This window comes from Diorhabda sublineata, chromosome 8 (assembly GCF_026230105.1).
Source record: "Diorhabda sublineata isolate icDioSubl1.1 chromosome 8, icDioSubl1.1, whole genome shotgun sequence".
In the NCBI taxonomy this organism is placed as follows: domain Eukaryota; kingdom Metazoa; phylum Arthropoda; class Insecta; order Coleoptera; family Chrysomelidae; genus Diorhabda; species Diorhabda sublineata.
In genome coordinates, this window is record NC_079481.1 from 22,988,947 (window position 1) to 23,012,344 (window position 23,398).

At 31.1% G+C, this 23,398-nt stretch overlaps 1 protein-coding gene across 1 annotated transcript; it reads right to left on the reverse strand.

Moving 5' to 3' along the window:
- Positions 1–1,870: 1,870 nt before the first annotated feature.
- Positions 1,871–22,665, reverse strand: LOC130447230 (myrosinase 1-like). Its single transcript, XM_056783935.1, has 9 exons — positions 22,545–22,665; positions 15,719–15,813; positions 14,145–14,399; positions 12,310–12,618; positions 11,272–11,366; positions 10,922–11,221; positions 7,515–7,649; positions 2,520–2,626; positions 1,871–2,258 (listed from the first exon to the last, which is right to left on the reverse strand). Exons 1-9 carry the CDS (start codon positions 22,616–22,618, stop codon positions 2,114–2,116), a joined length of 1,515 nt encoding a protein of 504 aa, XP_056639913.1. The 5' UTR covers positions 22,619–22,665; the 3' UTR covers positions 1,871–2,113.
- Between the last annotated feature and the right edge of the window lie 733 nt (positions 22,666–23,398).

Consider the following 23,398-nt stretch of genomic DNA (forward strand, 5'->3'; position numbering starts at 1 on the left):
CACGACTTACGAATAGAAGACTCGTGTCTTTTTTTACAACGTGCGTGCAAAAGTACTTCACGCACGAGTATCCTACAATATTTTATCTACCACTTAAAAAAATACTTTTGTTGAAAACAGAATTTAAATTTATGGTTGTTCTGAACATTGCATAATGGAACAATAACGTTGATGATATCCATTGATTTTGTCTTAACTTCTCCGAGAAATATGCAGTCAGAATACTTTTGTAATTTTTGACTTTTTTAGTGTTGCACCAATCCAAAAAATCGCCATATGACTCCATGTATATTTTTGCACTCAGATTCTTCTTCCATATTTATTTATCTTAACAAGCAGTATTCTATCAATCAAAATTTGAAAAATTTTCGCTAAATGACGATGACATTTCTTAATAACTCGATAAAGCATTGTACTTTTTCGTACTCTTTTGGGTGTTATAATGAAACTTTCATTCAAAATCATTGTTTTTTTTCGCACGTTTTTGGACGTATGTATAATATGTGATTTATATATACTTATATAAATTTTCAAATGCTATATTTTAATGGTGTTCGTCAATAAACATATTTAGTACCCATAATAAATCTTACAGGAAAGAATCTTATCAGAACATTCAAGATTAAAGCAGAAGATGGGCAGCCTACGAGAATCTATATATATGAAATCGTGATGCTCGAAATCAACTACACGACAGATAGAAGAGAGGGGATTGATATATCAGTAGCCATTTATTATATATTTTCAAAAAACAATTCAATAAGAAAGTCGCCATTAGTATTCATTAGTACGTCCTTTACTGAAGGAGCTAGTATAATAGGAAAAATCTGAGTCTACACAATTAAAATGCTTTGATATATTTATTATATATAATTTATTCCAAAATTCCACTAACGTAGATCAATTTAGGAATAGAAAAACATATATTACATGCCGATATACTGTTAAAATATATTATTATCTTGAAAAATATGTGATTCTCCTCTTTCAAATATTGAACTACAGAACTAGTTTCAATGAATGATTCCAACCTTCTCAAAATTTCACAATATATAATAGTGACATTAATGGATCAGCATTGAATCTGTATTTTCCCTACTTAATAGGGAATCCTTGTCTCCCCAAAAAGTGTGTCACACCTATGTAGAAGGGAGGAAAAAAGAATCAAATGCCCTTTGTTATCCCTATGGTATATCATGGAACGACTGCTATTTTTAATGATTAAGACCAGTGGATACAATTCTAAATATAAAAAGAGCATTGTTTACTACAGCATTCCATCCAGCAATCCGACCTGTGCCCCATGAGTCAGATTTACCGATTCTATATCCACCTGGCATTTTTATTAATTTACCAGTTAAATCTGAGAGTGAGGGCAATTTATCTAAGGATAATTTTACTCCAGGAAGACGCAATGAATCACAACTGTTTCCCTAAGCAGAATTTAATGATTTGGTTGAAGATTTAAGCCTATCAAAATACGAATCTGAAGTTGCTCAAAGTTGGCTCAAAATTGAAATAAGAAAAACCTTTGACCCAGGTATATTTTTTTCATGGTATTGCTATTGAAAACGAGACTTACTACCTTTCTCTGAAGAAAAAAATTGGTGTTCTGTTGTAATAGAACTGATCTATTGAAATATTTTGGAATTATTTACGAAACATCTGAGTGGAGATGGAGAACAGCATTTTGTTAAATTGCCAAGAGACAAATACTAGTACTTATATAGGCAAATGTTCAGATTAATAAACGCAATGTCAAACAAATGTCAACAATTACTTTATCTTAATATAAATAAAACAACTGACCCCGATGTTACAATAGATTACAATCAAATTGGACTTTTTACTTTTTCAATAAAACTTACAATCTCAATCAACATAAGTATATTTTTTATAGTGAGTTTAAATAGAAGCTGTATAATAAACACATCTTGATTCATCTTTTTATTTACAAGAATACAGAACGTTTTTCATCAAATAACTTACAATTTTTAATACATATTAAATTTTTTCAATACCAAATTACTGGAACAATGGTATTAAAATGTCATTCCTGACCTACCTTTCGTTAAAGTACGTGTTCCGGGAGGACACAAAAATGCTCTTATAATCATCCTTTAAGACTGCTTGTCACCTCCTTCAAGTCCACGACACGTCTTTCTTTTATCACTTTCTTATACCAAGAGGTCGACTTCTTGGGTTTTCTCTTCCTGTCAGGGTCGGAGAAATCTACACTATACAAGCCGAATTTTTCACTAAAATTATTCAATATATATTTTAGCTTAACTGAATAGTAAACAATCTCAAACTAGTAATAAAATTCCGAATAATACTTTCATATTATATTCACTTGTTCGAAAGCTCAAGTTTTGTGTGAATGTATAATATATATATATATATATATATATATATATATATATATATATATATATATATATTACTAATTATTGACTTATCATTGATTCAAATATTTGACAGTAAAAAACGAATTGATTTATTTGGAAATTTGTTATTACCTATATCCTGCCGTCCATTCAAAACTATCCATGAAACTCCATACCGTATATCCTTTAATATTAACTTCATCTTCATGTATGGATTCTAATATAGCTTTCAAATATTTCTGGAATACAATCAAAATCGTACATGAACGATTTACTAAAGAACAAGTTTAGGAAAGCAAAGTTTTACTAAACGAAAATAACTTTTCGAGTGCAAACGAGAGCAGCTAACATATAACTCAAAAGCTGTATAACTTCTCCTACAATGTTTATTTGTAGCATTTTATGTTAGTAAGTAAATAATAGACATAAAAGACATAGAAGTTTTGAACTATTAAAAAATATTGCCACATATGCATATTTGTGGGGGAATAAGTATATTTATATGATTGTACTTGAAAATTTATTATAAATTATACGCAACCACTATGTGAGACAAGAAAATTATTTAACAAGAATTTGCTTGTCTCCCCCAAATTCAATAATTTGTATCGGTGATATTTATGTCAAAATTTCGTATAGGTAGATAAGGTTGTGTCTAAAGCTGCAAAGGAAACATGTCTATAATTTATTGAATACTCAGTACTCCTTTACTTTGAGTGAATTTCTTCAGAACTTTCAGATAGAGAATCGTTGAACGCCCATGTCAATTGTAGATGTGATGAAGGACGTATTGAAGTCAGCAAAGATAGTGAGGATTATGAATAACTAGTTACGACCTCTGCGTGACAGTCACTCTTAGCAAGATGAGAGAATGTGCTGATTAAATGCACTTAAAAAGATTTCTAGGTCTCAATGTACATCTTCAAAATATTTCGAAACAATATGTCCATTTGCTTCGACGGAAAGCTGTGAAAAAATGTTGATAAATTTGACTACTCAAGGCTCAGTTATAAAGGCGAACGTATGGAGCGTTAACTACGTTGAGATTCTTGCCTCGAATTTCCAGACCAGTATGATTGAAATGAGAAGGTAGTGTTTGTTATTATTGCGTGCCTGCGGAGTTGGTAGAGTCCAAATTCCTATCACGAACTGTCCAAAAAAATCGTTTAGCATATAACAGAAATGTATGTTAGAATCCAGACTATTGTGAATACAATGGTCGTGAGGCGCTTAGGTGTTATGCTAGATAGTGACTAATATTCTGTTTTCTACATCTGCAGGACGGTAAAGAACACGGCGATAATGATTAACAAATGGAGTTGGATTTCTACCAATAAAGAGCTCGAACAGTGGTAAAGGTGAACATGTATATATTGCCATTTAGAGTATAAGGACATGAGTCACATCTTATATGTCTAAAATTTTAACAACTTAGAAGAAAAAATTCGGAAAGGTTGTGAGAATTTACATCACTAATTTCTCAAACAAAAGAAGATGAATCGTCGATAGACAGATGAAAAATAGAGACATAATTAGAAGGAAATAAGAAAAAAGGGACGATGTAGTTGCTGAGATACTAACACAATGTCAGTTCATGAAGGTATTACATATATCTATGAAAAAAATTCAATACTCAAGACTTTGAACTAGAAAGTACTTAGCACTTGAAATTTACTGGAAGTGATTTAAGTTTTTCCATAATATAAGCACGAGATACTTTCTGTATAAAATATAATCACTACCACGTACAGGTTGTTATGATGTTAGTTTATATCTTTTTATCGTCGGTTTCCTGCTATCTTTATTATTAATTCTAAGATACAGAAGGATTACTTTGGTAATAAGGATATACAATTATGAATTGCTTCCATAAGGATAGGACGATGGGCAGAAAGGAAACTGCAGAAGGATTTGTTTGGTGATTAGGATCTACAAGGCCTCTCCATTCTTAGTGACAGTTATAGTAACACTTATTGAGTTAACTTCTCTATTCACCTCTATCACTTTACAAGATAGAAGTGAAAGTACTGGTGCTTTGGTACTATCACTATTCATTTATGACTGAAAAATTATGTTATTATGAAGAACTGCACCTTCTAGTGATTTACTATTAAGCTTTAGAATAGTTTCATACTATGCTGTTTTACAAATTTGAATATAAGTTCAACTGTCTGTGAGATCAAGATGATTTCCTCCTTTATTTAACCATGCTAGTAAAACAGAGCACATTCATTTCGAAGCATTTTGTATATTGAAAGTTTTGTCTTTAGAAAATAATCACTTTTTGCTAGGTACTTGGGTATTCCAGTTTCTAGGGAAACTATTTATTATCCCAACTACTTTTCTAAAGTGTTCACTTTATTTCGTGTACTAGACTATTCCATCGTGTCAAATTTTTGCAATAAATTTTGATGAGATAACATATCATTAAGTAGCGATAATTCACTTCATCAAACAAAATAGCTATATTAAGTATGCAATTATGTTGTATTATCTGTAAGCCCATAACGGTATCTGCTAATAGAAACTGTAAAGCTATCAAATCCAAGGATCAAGTACAAAACAATTCATAAAATGTTCTCTATAAATATGAGAAATAAAATTTGAAGTAGCGCGTAATGTTGCTAATTGTAGTATCTCTGATTCGTCAGGCGATAATCATTAGAAAATATCGATAATACCATTGAAATTTTTATTTCGAGTTCATTGAGAAAAATTGTGGAAAAATGAGATATTAGATTTTTTTCTGTATTCGAGAAAATTCTCGAACATCTGTCACAATATTGGTTAAATTTGACACGGCTATTTTCTCCATAAGAATCTAGTTTTATAAAACAACCATTACGTAGCTATCAATTTCACTATGATAATTATGACTGCTATGATTATTGCATGGCCATTACTGATAATTCCTGTACCCATAATCATAATGTATCCCACACAAAGAATAACTTTTACCGTTACTCAGATACTAATAATACCTGGTTGTACAATAAGTTTTGTCATTTCAATAGTTCCAGTGGTATCCTGATTAATGAATACCATCTCTAGAGTGATCGTCTTAAAGGCTTTCGAAGCACACTTCCATAGCTGCCGTTAATTCTGAGTTTATTTCACAATGACATATGTTAAAGATATATTTCAATTTAGTGAAACAGCAGAAATTCACAACTACTCCAATCTAGATTCTTCGTCGTGTATCACGTTTCTTTGGCTGTAATTTTGGCTGCCAGATTTTTGACACAAATATCTGATGTATACATGTCGTCCGACAAAATGTGATGTACGGAGAAAGTTCTTAGATTTAACTATTCATTTCTATTGTTCACAATCAAGGGTAATCGCATTTTCAATGTTATCGTTAATTCACCATTATCTCTCTGAGCTAGGGTGATATTCAGTGTTTTCTAGTTCTTAGATTAGAGTCAGTTAAAAACTTACATTCTTCATACGAAATTTTACCCATAGACCTTTCAACAAAATTTGACTGGGCAGCTTTGATTTAAATTCCGTTGTTCCATTTTTGAATCCCGCATTAAAAACACTGAAAGTACTGTCAAATCAATGTGTTAGCTGTATGTAGTTAGAAAAGCTCTAGGAAGTGGAAGGATTTGGTCTGACACAAGTTAACTACCTTAACATCTCCACATCCTCTAGCTTGTTATCAAGCTTGCCCAATCCAGATTCTCACCCCCCCCCTTTTACAATTTTTCTATTACTTCGATAAAATCTGTTGTGTTATCTCACAGCATTTGAGGTTGTTTTTCTGTGAATACGTAGCACAGGTAGAACAACTGCTTGATCGTTTTTTTTTTCTGTTACACTTTTCACAACATTTGTCCCCTGTCTCTCACATACAATCTTCAGTGATCACTCCATTGTTCTTCTGGATTGAGCGTCTCATGAATCTTTTCGTTTTTTTTTGTCCATTTTCTCTTTGGTGAAATCCCTCTTAATATCATGGGAATCACTTCTGTTTGTCCATATCTCTTGCAGTTTATCTGTAATTTCTGTAGCATCTTCCAATAAATCTATCGATGGTACACGGTAACTGTCTTTTCGTATTCTTTCACTTCGGCCCGTTCAGCTTAAGAGTTTTCCTACACTTCTTTTTATCTAGGTACTCAGCAAAGGCTTATTCTGATATCACGAATCAAGGGAGTACTCCGCGATAGCTCAGTACCATGTTTTTGTTGCTATTATGCTATTATTGCTGAGTCTGTCTGGCTACCTATTTAGATTGTTGTGTTACAGCTTGATTCACTAACTCAACAGAGCAGTCTTCTCTATCACTTAAATTTACGATTAAAAGATGAACATTGAATTTTCAGAATGTAGGTATGTGAGACTTGTGTATGTTCAGTTTCTTTAAAGACACAGTGGCCGGTGTTCCATTTTTTGTTACCGAGCATTATTATGCTTTCTTAGAATATATTGATTCATTCTTAGTTATCCTTTACTGCTTTTATATTGTGAACATTCATGGTTCTATTATATTTGGGAGTTGAAGATCCATACAGAGTAAGTTTTATGTATGGAACGCCTCAATTATCTCAGATACCTCAGATCTTTACTTTTTCCGGAAAAATATTTTGTGTTTCTAGAGATCCATAAGAAATATTTTTTATGCAATATTCTCTATACGTAAATTCCATAATTTCGAAGTTATGGCGACATTTAGAGTATCTTCACCAAAGCTACAATAAATATTATACATTTAGATGGCTACGATTGAGTGAACTTGATTAATTTCAAAATTCTTTGATAATTTATGTGCTAATCCAAATCTCGTAACAAGGTCTAGTGTGAGTGAGTTAGTAACGAAACTGATACAGTAAAATATTCGTATTTTAACAAAACACAAACATCTAAAGATTTGTTTACAGTTGATGCAGTTTTTCTGCGTCTTCTACTGAACCAGTTTCGTTAAACTTGTTTACCAAAATCACTCTGTATAATAACAAATTCATAAATAGAAATGAAATCATATACACGTTAAATTATATAAATAAACACATCTTGCTATTACCTATCTTAATTTTCATTTCTGCATAATAACAATATTCAACTATAATTTACACTAATGCACAAACAAACAAACGCTTTTATAAAAGATTGGAGACTTACTTGGAGATATTGTATTCTCTTAACATCATTTATCTCTCCCGTGTCAGGGAAACCATTTTCGGTAATGAAAATTTCTGGATCATCATATTTGTCCTTGACCCACTTCAATACCTTTCTAGCTCCTTCGGGCACAACCTAATAAACAAGCCATTAATATTACATTTCAACTCATATTTTGGAACTGGATCGTGTCGACACCTTTTAATGTGTTAAACTATCCGTTTCCACTTCATATGAATAAAATTTTGAGAAAAACAAATGGAATACATTTATGAAAAAATAGGAGTAGCTTTGATCAAAATAAAATGAAGGTCGAATTACTCGTATTCAACTTTATTTGGAAAGTCTTAGTATAGTTTATTTGTTTTCTTAAGAAATAGTTACTTCCAGTGAATATTTAATCTTTAGTTTCAATTGCATAGTAAAAGGGATATTCCATGTTGATGTTTGGGGAATTTGAAGAAGTTCACGGTAATGAGAGAGCAATACTATCAAATGATACACGAACTGGTACAAGTGTTCTATGGAAGTACCTTCGACAAATATTTTCTAACAAATACGTAAAACTGATAAAATCATAAATATTACGTAGTGATACATTTTTACAGACTGCTCTTCGGTGCTAGGATGATTTAGATATGCCGTAAGAACAAGGAGGTGAATTTACTCGTCAGAAAGAGCAAATTATTTTACTGACTCAAGAAACTTTGGACTTTTCATGTCTATAGGTTAATGCACATCTTCCAGGGCTAATTAACTCCAAAAAGTTTCTACGGAAATTTGATACTCCAAGACCTAAGTCAAGTTATGCCACTAAATGTCTAACAGGACTTGATGAGACTAATTCAGCAGAAAATGGCTAGTTCATGGTAGGAAAAGACTCGAGCTTAGCTTACAATCAAATTCAACGCGATAAATACTTTGGATAAGAAACTTATAAGAACAAGAACGAACAAGACCTCTAGTTCATTAAATATCTCTAACTAGATGCCAAACTGTATATAATCCATTGATGAGAGCGGTTCTTTCGGAGTCTTGTTTAGCGGTACATTCTACTTTGTCCATTTTTTCTGATCATATTTATTTGGGATTTATTTTTTTTTTCCTACACAGATAACCTTCAATAACTTAAAATAATTTTTTTAAATCTTTTATTTCCTCACGTTTCTACCGTAAAACATTTATTCTGCCCATTTCAATAAACGGTTTAGGTACCTTAAAGAAGTAGGCTAACACCTTGGAAAGTGGAGCACAAAAGTTCCAGAAAAATACCTTTCTTTGAGTGGATCCTGTTTTTTTAAACAAAACAATGAGAATCGAAGTATTGTACAATATATATTTTGGATATAAGTGAAGAGTGGTTGAAAAGCCCAAACAATTCACCAAACAATTTACAATCCTCAAGCTTCTGTTTACTCTAGGTACCCAACAGCTAGTCATTCATTCTGATAACCATCAAGTCATCGATCGATTAAAGAATTAAGGGTTTATTAGAATCCTTCACATTTCCATTCAATTCATTAGAAATTTTTTTTATTGACACAGCTTCTCTACTTGCCATTATTATATCCTCTATCATTCCGAAAGTTTCCTTTCACTGCATACCAATTTGATGAATTAGTTAACCTCTCTAAACAATTATGATAATCATTCAATTCTCACATTACAATTTTCATCAGTTGTATTTTTTATGACTTCAACCACTAAGGAACATTCACATTCAAAAATATCACAAACTATGTTCATGTACTTTGTATATGATATTTTTGGCATATTATATGAGTTGATGCTTTTAGGTACTTATTGTTTGAAGTGGTTATAAATATTTTTGTTGACATCACTTAAGATTTTGTTTTTTTTTTCTTTCTTCTTGAAATTTTAGTATACGAAAATATGTTTAATAGACTGTGTACGATGAGTAAATCGAATATACACTACGGATCAAAAGTTTTTGCTCACCCTATAGTTTGCGTGATACATAACAAATAAAAAAATAATTTTGATATTTATATCTGGAAGAACATATATTGGTAAGAATACAGTAGTAATAAAACTACAGTCTGTGATTGTTACATATATGAATTTTTGATTCATCGATTCATCAACCCCCTCCAGCTTTTATTTTGTTGCTGCACAATTTTGGCATTATATGTTTCGACAAATAATTGTTGTCTATTTAGTTAAATCTAGCACTTCTATATCCACAGGATATAGAAGTGCTAGAAGGACACTGCTTTGTGATTTCCCTTTCCTATCCAATTTATCCCACAACTCAATCGGGTTGACATTGGGCGACTGTGGCGGCCAAATCATTACTTTCAGTACATTCTTCCTTTCCAATTCTTTAAAATACCCTTTGCACAGCTTCGAGAAATGCTTGGGATCGTTGTCATACTGGAAGATAAATTTTTTGCCGATCAGTCGCTGGTCGGAAAGCACTATATTTAATATTTGTATAGCCTCTCTTCAAAATCTTCTAGTTTTTACCAGCTCTCCAGTTGTCTTTCTTCCATATTCCGAAACCATCACTCAGCCTCCGCCATGTTTTACCACAAACAATTTTCTTTTAAGCCAAAAATCCTCAAATTTTTACTCATCACTTCATAAAACTCTCTCCCACTCAAGAGTCCAGTTTATATGTTCTTTAGCCCAATGCAACTTCTTAATTTCATTTTGACATCTTAAAAAAAGTTTCTTCTCTACAACTCTTCTAAAAAGGCAAGCTCCCCTTCTTCTTTTTACTGTAGAAATACTCATAAGCAGATCCCTATATTCATTGATCTGATCTGCTATCCCTGGGCTCGTGAGTCTTTGATAATCAACACAATACTTATATTTTCAGCGGTTGGGATTTTTCGAGGCTGGATGCTTTCTATCGCCAAAGCTCCTGGTGGATGCATATTTCATCAAGTTGTAGTCAATGGTGCAATGGTATTTTTCATTCGGTAGCAATGGTACTAGACTACGAAGACAATAGTTCCTTAATTTAAGTCATATTAAAACTTACAAGTCTGTATATTGTTATCTGACTCTTGGTATTATGAGAAAGGGATAAAGAGGTATGAGGACTGATGAGTTGTATCGATAGTCTTTTGAAGATCCAATTGGGTTAGATACAACTTTGTACATACGCAATATGTTTGTCGTTATAGATTTTCCAAGGATGGTGTAGCTAACTGTGTAGTGTCTCTAATATCTCATCCAGAAGTGGGGGTGCATAATTTATCTATTATTCCACTTGCAAATTCATTCCAAACACCAATTTCTATTTTGATATGTAAAGCTTGCTAATGATTTTGAGCTTTCATACTGGTCTTTGCATCTCCTGGGTTTGTATTAGTAATATAAAGTGGATTCACTAATGTTGATCAATAAAATAGATACCACGTAAAGGAATAAATACTTACCCTCAACCAATCAGAATTGGTTTTAGTCCATTCCGGATCTTGATAGAACGTAACATTTGCATCTTTATTTAAGCAAGTGATGTTATTTCCAGTATAACCTTGCTTCACCAAATAAGTAGTGTATATATTCAAACCAGCAAAATCGTATGTGCCTTGTATGTAATCTGCTTCTTGAGGCAGTAGACTGGGCATCCTAGATTGAAGGTAACCTTCACTTTTACTTACATTGTCTACCCGCTCTGATACAATTTTTGGATAGTTTCCATCAGTATGGAATATAGGGTTCATCAAAGATCCAATCTAAGAGGTATATACTGTTACTACAAACTTACGAGGAAGTGAATAGTTACCTTGAATTCACGAGCTGTCTCAGCGGCTGCAATATCTTCGGGAGAGAAACTTCCAGGTTCGTACCATGTTGAATTGATAGCGATACCAACTTTTCCTAAAAATTTTCTCCATTTAAAGTTTCTGTGTAAGTTTTTTTTTATAACATTTGTACAAAATTATTTAAAATATGAATCAGATATTTTCAGAGATACATATTTTTGACTATTTCCTTCGAAAAATTTAAGCCAACCAAAAAGCTGTAATATTTTATGTTTACCTAGCAACGATAAAATTTCAGCGATAATACTGCACTAGTGCAAATTATCGATAATTTGCACTAGTGCCAAATTTTCGTCTAGGATTAATAAACATCATTTGGTTTTAATTTTATATTTTAAGAAAAGGAACAATTATTGTTTATTTTAAATTAAATTTTTCTCAGGAAATAGTCTGCCAAAATGCCCTCTCGTGCATGCCAAATTGTCTCTTAATTTCCTCTCGTGCGCAGTCGCCCACTCGAGAAAATTAAATTATCGACAATTTGACATGCACTCGGGACATTAATATTGAATATTTCCCATACTTCACAGATTCACTAGATGAAAAAATTCATTTACTCTACTATATTTCTTCAACAACTTAATAAACGACCTAATTTCTTCGAAAACTAGAAATTTATGTTATTTGATATTGTGACGAAACACACTTGACTGCGCTGGTCATAATAAAAAGAAAACTGTAGAAGTAATGGTGGCTCCATCTATTTGGTAGGAAATTAATTATTATTCTAGATGTTTTTGGAAGAAGTTGTTAGCTGCAACTAGACACGGGATGTTCTAGCATCGTAGACACTTACAGTAGAGAGTAGTAAAAAAATAACATATGAAGGAAATTTCTTAATTCAATATACATACTATAATGAAGTTTCAAGAAATGATACAATATTTTTTATTTTCCCACTTATATTAGCAATATTTCAACTACAACTGATTTAGAAACTGAACCGATTTACAGTTCATACAGATAATATAGCAAAAACCAAAATATAAAACAAATACCTTTTTGAATAGTCCGAAATTCATCGTCATACAAGTGGTAAGCTTTCGCATGTGCTAAAAGCATAACATGTTGACATAGATAATTGGCAATGCCGGGTTGATTCAAATATGGAGGATAATTATCGTCTCCGTATCCTTTTTGGGAAGTATCCATCGTTATCCAAAGTTTCACTCTATCTCCAAAGTAGCTGAATAGGATTCTGGCATAATCTTCAAAGTAGTAAGCCATATATGGGTTAGTCCATCCTCCAAGTTGTTGAAGAGTCATTGGTAGATCGTTGTAATACATTGTTACCATAGGTTGAATATCTATAATATCAGTTTAAGATTTTAAACTCGATCTTGTTCAATCATACGAAGAATGTCCTTAAGATGTACTAGGATTAAATATAAACAATCCTATATAAATTCGTTAAAAATGAAAAAGAAAAAAGATAACATGGGTCGATAGAATAGAATACTCAATGAGGGGCAATCGTTAAAATGTTTCTAGTTTAGAATAGATTCAATTTTTAATTAAAAAAAAAAACTAAAATATAATGGTCCACAAAAATATTAATGTTTAATGTTTTTCACTCATTCCACTTTTTGTGATACTAATTAATTTATATAATTATGAATTGAATAATCTATTTACGACATTTTTCATCCCATTTTTTCCAGGCAATACATACTTCTAAAATACTGGACCTAACAAGCAATAAGAGAGGCAAACTGAGCAAATGAATCTTTCTCGTACTACACAATAGTATTTGCTTTACATCGAACTGTCGAACTATTTACTTTTCAAAATTAATTTAGGATAATATTAGGAGTATTTATTGGTAATTAAATTCATTTCTCCATGAAATTATTCGGTTTTGTTTTTATTCAAATATCAAAAGGCAACCTTTGGCATTTAGTGTTTCCAATATGCGAACCAATTAACCGACGAACTTTTCTAGAAGTAACTTTCAAGCGAGAAACCAACATTCCAAAAAAGTCACAAGATGTTTCTATTTTATTAATTTTTCCATGCTTCAGATGTGGTGATGCTTTCAATAACGCATGCGAGGTGAAAATATGAATTATATCTAAAAGTAAAGTACCTTCATTTTTTATTTTTATAATATCAAAAATTAATTATCAAGAAAATTCTATCCGAAGAAACTAATGCCTCAATAACAATTAATCCATTTGTTGAAAAAAATTCAAGATCCCCCTCTCTTGTCTGTTTTGAAATTATTTTGACAGTACTTTGACAGTTGCTTTTCTATAAAATTTCTAATGACTTAAAGTAGTTTTCTTCTGTTTTTACATGTTTTGTTCCTGTGAAAAAATTTATGAACCTCTTGTATTTAACGATAAATTATATGATCTTCTTAGAATCATGAATAATTCATCATCTCAAGGAAAAAAATGATATTTGATAAATAAATAAACAATTTTATTATGAAAATTATTATAAATTATTCATCAAACATCAAAATAATTTTATCTCTTCATTTACTTCCACTTTTGACAAATTTAATATTTCCAATAAAACAGGATTTTTTAAATAAAAACCACTCCATGTGTAATTCCTAATGAGATAAGTTTTCTGGGCCATTTTTATCTTATAAAAATGATCATAATTTGAACTTTTTTCCATGTTATGTTGCACATTGACTACAACTGCTTTCTATTCATCACAAATCGAAGTAAAGCATAGATAACATTCAAAACGAAATAGCATCACAAGTAACAGAATTATGTGTTCATGAACTTAAAAAATAATAGATGATGAAATGGAACTAAATAGAGCAACAATACATTCGTGAAACAAATACCCTCGAAACCCAAATAATATAACTTACCATGCTCAATTAATTCATTGATCAGATCATTATAATATCTCAAACCATCCCCATTAATATTGTTGGCGTACCCGCTTGGTAGTATTCTGGACCAAGAAATCGAAAATCTGTAAAAGTGAACTCCTAATTCTTTAAGAAGCTTCACATCAGTTCTCCATTTACGAAAAGAATCACATGCTATATTTCCATTACTACCGTTATAAAATTTCTTATGATCAGTTTTAGTATAGTGATCGTATATATTTTCACCTTTACCTGAAACCATGATATAGATTAATATATTGCGTTCATGCATTTAAGAAGCTTTCGGAAATTATTCCAAATACTAATATTTCAAAGATGGATAATATATTGAAATGTATTTAAGACGGAGGAAAATATGATTCATACCACATATTATTTTCAAATTAACGTTCTTTTGAAAGAGAGAAAGAAGTATGGGGCATCTGCTATATTTCAATAATTTTGAATTGAAATTCTTGTACGTTATTGTATTCACACTAACATTATTGTTTTTATGAGAATATGAGATCATAATTGGTGTTTATTAAAAAAGGCAAGTGAAGTATCTAGCATACAGGAAGGGGATAGGGTTTATTGAGATGTTATAGTCTAATTGCTAAACAGTGCGGGGCTATTACCTAGATCTTTAGTTGATTAGCATCATCCCTTTTCATACTCTATCATAGTCATCTAATAATAATATAGCCCAGTTCCTGGAGGCCACAGGCACAAGTAGAAGCAAAAAGGCTGAAATTTTCCTACTACAAAGTAGGCTAATTGATATAAGAAAAACTTCAGAGGTCGATTGACTTTTCAAAGTAAAAAAAATTAGAGAATCATTTTGATTTTCAAAATTTCCCATTATTTCAGTTTGAATATAGGAGAAAATAAAAATACTACGTTGTAGGGTAAGTTTTTCTCGTTAAAAAGGTCTCTTAGACTTTTTTGTAAAAGCTATAGTTTTCTCTGAAAAAATTCTAAAAAGTATTAACGCATCTCGCGCACAAGAGTCACGCTGGCTACGTAAAATACGAATCCCGCATAGTACAGTTGCATTATTACGTAAATGGAATGGAATGTTGAAACCATGCATTTTGAAGCTGGAAATCTTTTCGATTTTATCTGAAAAGTTTTTGAAATTTTTTTCTATTTTCAATTGTTTGCTTAAAAAGACAGAAATATTCCTTTCTTCGAAAGTAATTTTATGAATTATTCAATGAAAATTGATAAGCTTGATTGCCTTAGAAAAACGATTTGATATATTTACGCATTTTTTCCGAGAAAACTATAGCTTTTACAAAAAAGTGTGAGAAGTTTTTTTTATCGAGAAAAACTTAACCTAAAACTTGGTACTTTATATTGTCTTGTATTTTTATCACAGATTGGAATAAGGGAAAATTTTGAAAATGATTTTCGAATTTTTTTGAGTTTGAGAAATCGACAGACCTCTGGGATTTTTCTTAAATCAATAAGTTTAGTTTGGAGTACTTATACATAACAAACTTTTTGCTTATATTTTTTTTCTTCTGGTGAAAAATTGCTTCCACCAACTGGGCTAATACGAATCTTACCATTCTCTTTATATCCTCCCTCAATTTGATAAGCACTAGATGCAATCCCAAACAAGAAATCTTCGGTAAATTTATATTTACCAATGCCATCAGCTCTGTAAAAATTCAAATTTTGAGAAAGTTTTGTCAATAAGTTCCTCGAAAAACTGTTTTTAATCTATTAAAATATATTTAATCAGAAAAATACCATTTTTTCCATGAAATTTTAAAGGATATATTAGTTTCTATTGAGAGTAATATAATATTTATAATGTGGAAACCAAATATCTCTGCTTCAATTAGTCGCAATTTAAAAAGAGCTTCTATGAAATGAAGCACATCTTCCATCGTTATTGATATATATAGTAGTATATATATATATATATATATATATATATATATATATATATATATATATATAAATTTCTAAAATTTTCTATTTCTTAGACCTTTTGATATGTTTATGTTTCAAAAATGTTCTTGATGTTAGGTCTCTTCTGTTTCAAAATTAGTTTTTTTTGGTATAATTTTTTAAAAGAAAGATAAATATTGACGTTTTGACCAATTTTAAATCTTTATCAAAATATAATCTTTTTAGTAGATCCATTTTGTATATTCTAATAAAACTACAAATAATTTGATTGATTAAGTACTACTACATATTTAGGATATAAGGACTGAAGAATAAATTAATTCTTCATATTAGAACAAATGTTAATTTCGATTTTATTCTTATTTTGATGTTCATGATGAAGGTGATTTATGGATTAATATAAATACGCAAATTTTCAGTGTCAATATCATATTCTAATAAATACTTAAAATCAGTGGAAACGTCAATTTATTTCTGTCTTTTAAAAATTATTAAAAAAAAATTTTAATATATATATATATATATATATATATATATATATATATATATATATATATATATATATGTTTTTCCTTTTGAAGAATGGCGATAATTCTGTTCAACATGCCTTATGCAAATACTGCTAGTTTCCGAGATACATTAGTATTCAAAGTTTAATTTAAATTTTCATTTTTGCAATAATTTTTCATGTTTTCACAATTTCTCTTTGAAAATTGGCAATGTTACGTTGTTTGGCATGAGGAATCATAATTTGCATTCTAATTTAACATTGCTAATAGAAGGCGCTAGTTACACTTGTTTGTGTTAATTAAATCAAAATAAACTTTTTTTGGGCCAAACTTACAACTAAAATATTAAAAATATTAAAAAACGTTAAATTCTACAAAAAAAAGTTACTGTTCTTTGATTCGTGTAACTCAATCGGTTGTCGAGTTATTTGTTCAACAAATTTTAATTTTTTCATAAAAAAATTTATTATTCCTTAAATATGTAACAATAACAAATTTGCAAACAAAAATGAAAAACTTCAAAGCAAATGCTCAAAATGCCCACCATTTACTTCAATACACTTTATGATCCGCTTTCGTAAAGATCCCTTAATATCAAATATTCCTTGTCTATTATTTTTAATTACATCCGTGGCTTCTTCTATTTTCTTTCGCAGTTGTGGAAGAGAAGTAATTTTTCTTTGTAAATTAAGCCTTCATTTGCGACCAAATTGAAAAATCCAAAGGATTTAAATCAGGGCCTCTTGGTGGTCAAGCAAACTCACTTCCACAACCAATTCATCGATGCGGAAACTGTTCGTTTAAGTATTGACGAACTTGTAAAGAATAACGTGGTGGTGCTCCGTCTTGCAAAAACCACATATTTTGTCTTAAAGCGAGAGTTATATCTTCTAGTAATACGTGTAAATGTTCTTGAAGAAAATCTAAATAAAGAGGTCCATTTAAATTGGTTGGCAGTTCAAAAGGACCTATTAAATACCCACATATTACACCACACCCAATGTTAACCTTAAACTCGTGCTGAAAATGTGTTTCCCTCATAGCATGTGGATTTTCAGAATCCCACAAATGATTATTTTTATAATTAAATATTCCTCGTCTGGTAAATGTTCCCTCATCAGTAAAAATAATTGTATCCAGAAAATCTGGGTTAACATTTTGTTTATCTTGCAAAAAATGGGCTGATTGTAGACGCTTAGGTAAATCTTAAGGTAATAAATTCTGAACAGGAGTGTAATGATATCGATGCAATTTTTCCCTCTTCAGTATTCTAAAAATAGATGATTTGCCTGTTTGCAGACTTAATCGGCGAGTACTGATATCTGGAGTCTCCGTAACACAAATTAAAATTTCATCTTCTTCATCGGCAGTGATTTTTTTTGTAGCACCGTGCTCAGTTTTAGAGCGTAAAGACCCCGTTTCACCTAAGCGGTTGTAAAGATTTCGGTACAGTTTGTAATTGGGTTGCCTTCGATTTAATAAATTACTATTACACTTGTTAATTACTAAATTGTTAATAAATGATATACTAATGTATTACTTATTCTTATTATTATCCAATTTTTGCTTCTACACAAACTGTCTAATAGCGACACGAGCCTACTTGAAAAGAAAACGAAAAATTAAACCACGGCTTAATTCACGAATGTGATTTTGATATTAAGAGATCTTTACGAAAGCGGATCATAAAGTGTATTGAAGTAAATGGTGGGCATTTTGAGCATTTGCTTTGAGGTTGTTACATATTTAAGGAATAATAAATTTTTTTATGAAAAAATTAAAAGTGCAAAGAGAAAGAGAAATTGTGAAAACATAAAAAATTATTGCGAAAATCAAAATTTAAACTTTGAACAACCCGTACCTCAAAAACTAGCAATATTTTCATAAGGCTTGTTGAAGAGAATCATCATATTTTGAGGTCTAGAATCTACAGTTCAGAGATTGGACATTCTTAATGAATCACCCTGTATATTTCGATGGTATATGATGTGTACAAAATGTATCAAAATAAATGATTTCTACTATTCACCTCTGAAATAATTTCAAAAATCAATATTTCCAAAATGTATTCCGCCATTCTTCAAAAGGAAAAACATATAGCCTTTTGTCGATATTAACATCCCCAATGGCTCGCAATTGCAAGAAGTGGATGTAACTACTGACTAGCTTCGACGTTATTACGTCTCATCATAGCAGTTTAATACCCCTCGACTTGAGATCTGAACTAAAGACAACGTCGCATTTGGTACATATAGTTAAACAAGAGATGCACTGATGAATGCTCCCTAGAGCTATCGTCAGACCACACACCAGCTATAATCATATACTATTCTAGATTTCTAAAGAAATAGAGAAATAAGTTAGATAATAAAAACTCATTAGATTGCCGACTAAAGACAAATTTGGATGTGGAACTAGTGGTTGAAGAAGTCACTCAAATTATTCAAGAGGCAGCTTGGTCTGCCACGCTTGATTCCATGAATACCCAACTAAAAGAGGAACTACCTAATGTTGTCCAAGAAAAGCTATCAGAAAAACGAAGATTAAGGAAAAATGGCAACAAACTAGTACTGCGGAAAAAAAGCATTTACAATAAAGCGACAAAAGAGCTAAAAAAAAAGCTACTGGAACTTGAAAGTCACCTGATAAAATAAGTACCAACAATCGAAACGTACTACTTTCTGTGCAAAGCGACTAGAAAATTGAAAAAACCAACACAACATATTCCCCCAATTAAGGGTAGTCGAAATGGGCAACGAGTAACAAAGATGAAGCAGATGTTTTCTTACTCACCTACAACAAATGTTTCAACCATATCCGCGAGACATACTCGGTGATGAAGGTGTAATAAGACAATTTCCAGACGCACCATACCAAATGGATTCACTCCATTGTAAAATCAAAACTTCCGAGATAATAGAAATAATTAGTAAAGAAATTGGCATTAGAAAAGCACCCGGTTTTGACTTAATCACTGGTAAGGTGTTGCAAGAATTATCTGATAAAAGTTATAGATACATAACATTCTTGTTTAATGCTATACTTCGCATTAACTACTATCCAAGTACCTGGAAAGTAGCTCAAATAACTATGACAACTTATAGACCTATTAGCTTGTTCCCCATCTTGTTCAAGGTATATACATAAAAAGACTAAATAGCATTATAAAAGAAACAAAAGTCATACCACAACACAAATTCGGATTCCAAAAGAAACATGGCACAATAAGATAGATACACCGACTAATCAACGAAATAAATAATGATTTTGAAGCTAAAAAATATTGCGGCAGCCTTCCTGGACATCTCACAAGCCTTTGACAAAGGAAGGAACGAAGGATTATATTACAATCTGAAAAAATACCTACCTCATACTCATTACGAATTACTAAAATCTCACCTTACCAATAAATCTTTGCCTGTAAAATACAATAACACACTCTATCCAACCTCATCTGGAATTCCTCAAGGAAACGTCTTCGGACCGGTATTGTATTTAATCTACACAGCTTACCTACCAGTACATGATAGTTGGTACATGTCGTTGAACATTTCCTAGAGAACGCTAAGTGGCGCCATCCTCACTTCCAGCTACGAACCATTGATCAAGTAGAAATCTAGCGTAGTCGCCGATAATACTAAACTAGACTTCTACCAAGTATTACTAGAGTAAATTCTTGTTGAGGCTTAGACGTAGAAAAACATTTCCTTATTGTACTAGTTAACCAAGAATCAATTGGTATGTATTTGAATGCGAGTCAAAAATAGCAAACATTACTGATGGAAAAGAAATATAGAAACAAATGGTTGACTGTTCCTTTGGTATTACCTTATGGTATGGTAACATAGGGTAAATCAAATAACGATATCGACTCTGAATGAGACAGAGCTATTTGTTTGCCAGAATTCTTTGAAGAAGTTTTAAAAGAGAAGAGCCGAATCATTCTTTATCATGCCGTTGCAAGTTCTCGCATCGTTGCTCAAACAATTGAATTTTTAAATAGCAAGAGGATCAAGTGGATCATCTATCCACCATAAAGAACTGTTTTAACACTTCTTTTTGTTACTACAAAAAAATCTATTCAAACGCATGGAATATTTTAAAAAACAATAGTGTTGATCGTAACTAATTATTCTTTCATTATTTATGTTTGTAAATCCGCTAAATTTTTTTGTTCGTTATTTTTTGTTCAATTATTGTTTTTGGAATAAATTAATTTAAAGTCTAGTTTGAAATATAATGTAAAAGTGTATTTTGGACTGTGATAAGGTCAGAAGTCGAGTTGATAAAGAACTGAGAGAATCAAGAATACGTTTAGAAGTATAGTTCGCTAAATATTCCGAATTCTTAGGTTTGAGTAGTATTTTCGTCTCTGATCGAAGCATGTGACACTTGACTTTCTCTGATAGATTGCTAAAGTTACCCAATATATGGTCTGTACAATGTAAAACAGTAATAGTTATTTACAATCCTGGAAAAGTTTCATGAGCAAAATGAAATCACTTTTAACACAAATGTCATACAATATTTTTTGTATAACTGCCCGATTTTGATAATTGAATAGGCGAATTTGTAATGACAATAAAGCTAAAAGTTCATTTTCAAATTCAAATAGTCCCAGCACTGTATTAACAGCTAATATGAACACCACCACATAAACTATTGGCTCTCATTAAACGTGTCACTTTTGATGGTAGTTGTACAGAAAATAGTAAAACTAACTTCTTCAACCTTTTTCCTTCATTTATTATATACCATTATAATATTATAAAGAGCAAAACAACCTTAATTATTAATTTCGCACTATATTTTAATCCATTTGATAAACTTCCTATTTCAAGTCTATCTCTACATTGATCTTTACTCTTTATGAATGCTGAAACATTCAAAATCGTCAAACTCATGAAATATTGCTTCCTTATTTTTACTTCACCTACTCTCCTTGAGTAAAAGCTATTTACTTAGTGCATCAACTTTCTTGTCTTCCTTTTTCTTTTTGGTTCCTGCAATCATCCTCTTTTGAATACACTTTCACACACACTTCTGCGTTGAAATAAGCAATTTTTAATACTTTTTCACTCAATAATCAGTATTGTACAATATTATATTCACATTATAAAATTTTACATCTCTTCATATAACTATCTAGTTTCCAAGAAATTGCACATCAGACCCAACAGTATCCTTTTACAAAGTATTTGCTTGCAAGGAAAAAGTAGCCAGTTTGATACGAAATTTTTAAGCATTTTCGATGATAGGTTTAAGCTAAAACTTTTCACATTACACTTCTACTACCTAAAAATTCAATATCCATTCCATTCAATGACGAAAATGAACATTTTGATTATAATGAGCCAGCCATATGTACATTGCTCGGTTTGTTACATTCTAATCTTACAAAACCATTAAACTTCGTTTTGCAAACAAAAACATCAAAATCAAAAAGTATGAAAGAAAAAATCAAATGATTGAAAGTGTGAAATCTTTTGTGATTAAATTCAAAAAGAATGAGTATTTCATTTTTAAAAAAAATTGCATTGTTTTTATTTTTTTACGTAATAAATAAGGAAATGAGATTTTGTAAGTTGAATCAATTAGTAGACGGAGTACTATAACGGAAAAATGAACGAGTTGGCCAAATCTTTAGACAAGAGCAAAAAGTGTAAAAACCATGCTTTTATAGAGTCTAAAAGGGGGGAATATACTCTTTCATTTTCCAGAAATCTTTAATATATTGTGTTTCTTAATATAATTGCAAATATAAATCTTTATATATCTGTAACTATATGAAAATTGTAGTTTATTTCGTCTATTTTAAATGTCTTTTTCGCTATAGTTCCAACTATAATATACAATTCCTAATAACGTGATCAATTTTTTCATTCGTTTTATTTTTATAAATGCGATCTACTTAGCAAAATATACCATTCATAAAATGACACTACCATAACAATTGTCAAATTACCTTGCTCTGAATAATAAACACAAGACACATGCTGTTCCCAATAATATCTTCATAATTTTCCTATATGTATACATTTACAAGAGCATAATGTTATCACTTCAACTTCTTATCACCAACTAACAGATCTCTTACAAAATAATGTAATTAATATTACCAATAACATTATCGCAACATGAAAATGAAATATCACTTTCATAATATATTATTCAGCCAAAAATATACAATTAAATTGCTAGAATGATAATGCTCCAAAATCTGGAAACGACGATGCAAAGATAGATATTTTGCTGTCATTAGAAGACAGCCCCCTCACGTTGATACAACAAAAATGGCATTGCAACAAAATGTTAGTCATTCGTTTGTATTGAAGGAAAACTGCACCCATACTAATTTCAATTTGTTCACGATCTCCCACGATATGATCGGGACAGACGTTTGGAATTTTGTGGAATCTTTAGGAGACACGGTGATGTGAATCCCAATTTTTTATAGTGTATTATTTTCAGACGAGGCAACTCTTCAAGTTGTACAGTAAATCGACACAATAGTCCCCACTTGATTCAAACAAAACAAAACCAGCCCAACGCCACAAAAAAATCTAATATTTGGATAGGAATCGACAGGAGAAGATTCATTGGCCATAGAAAATCGGTTTTTCTGACCAGTGTCAAAGAAGTACCCAAAATTTTGGGTGAGGCGTCGTGTGGTCGAAGTGCGCATGTCATTCGAAGAATGTTTTGCTTCTAACATTAGCATTAGAACGTTGGCCAAAAAATGTAGGTTTTTTCAAACCGCGCTGAAGGGGTACCCAACATCGAAACGAAATTGCAACCAATACTTATGATACAACTACC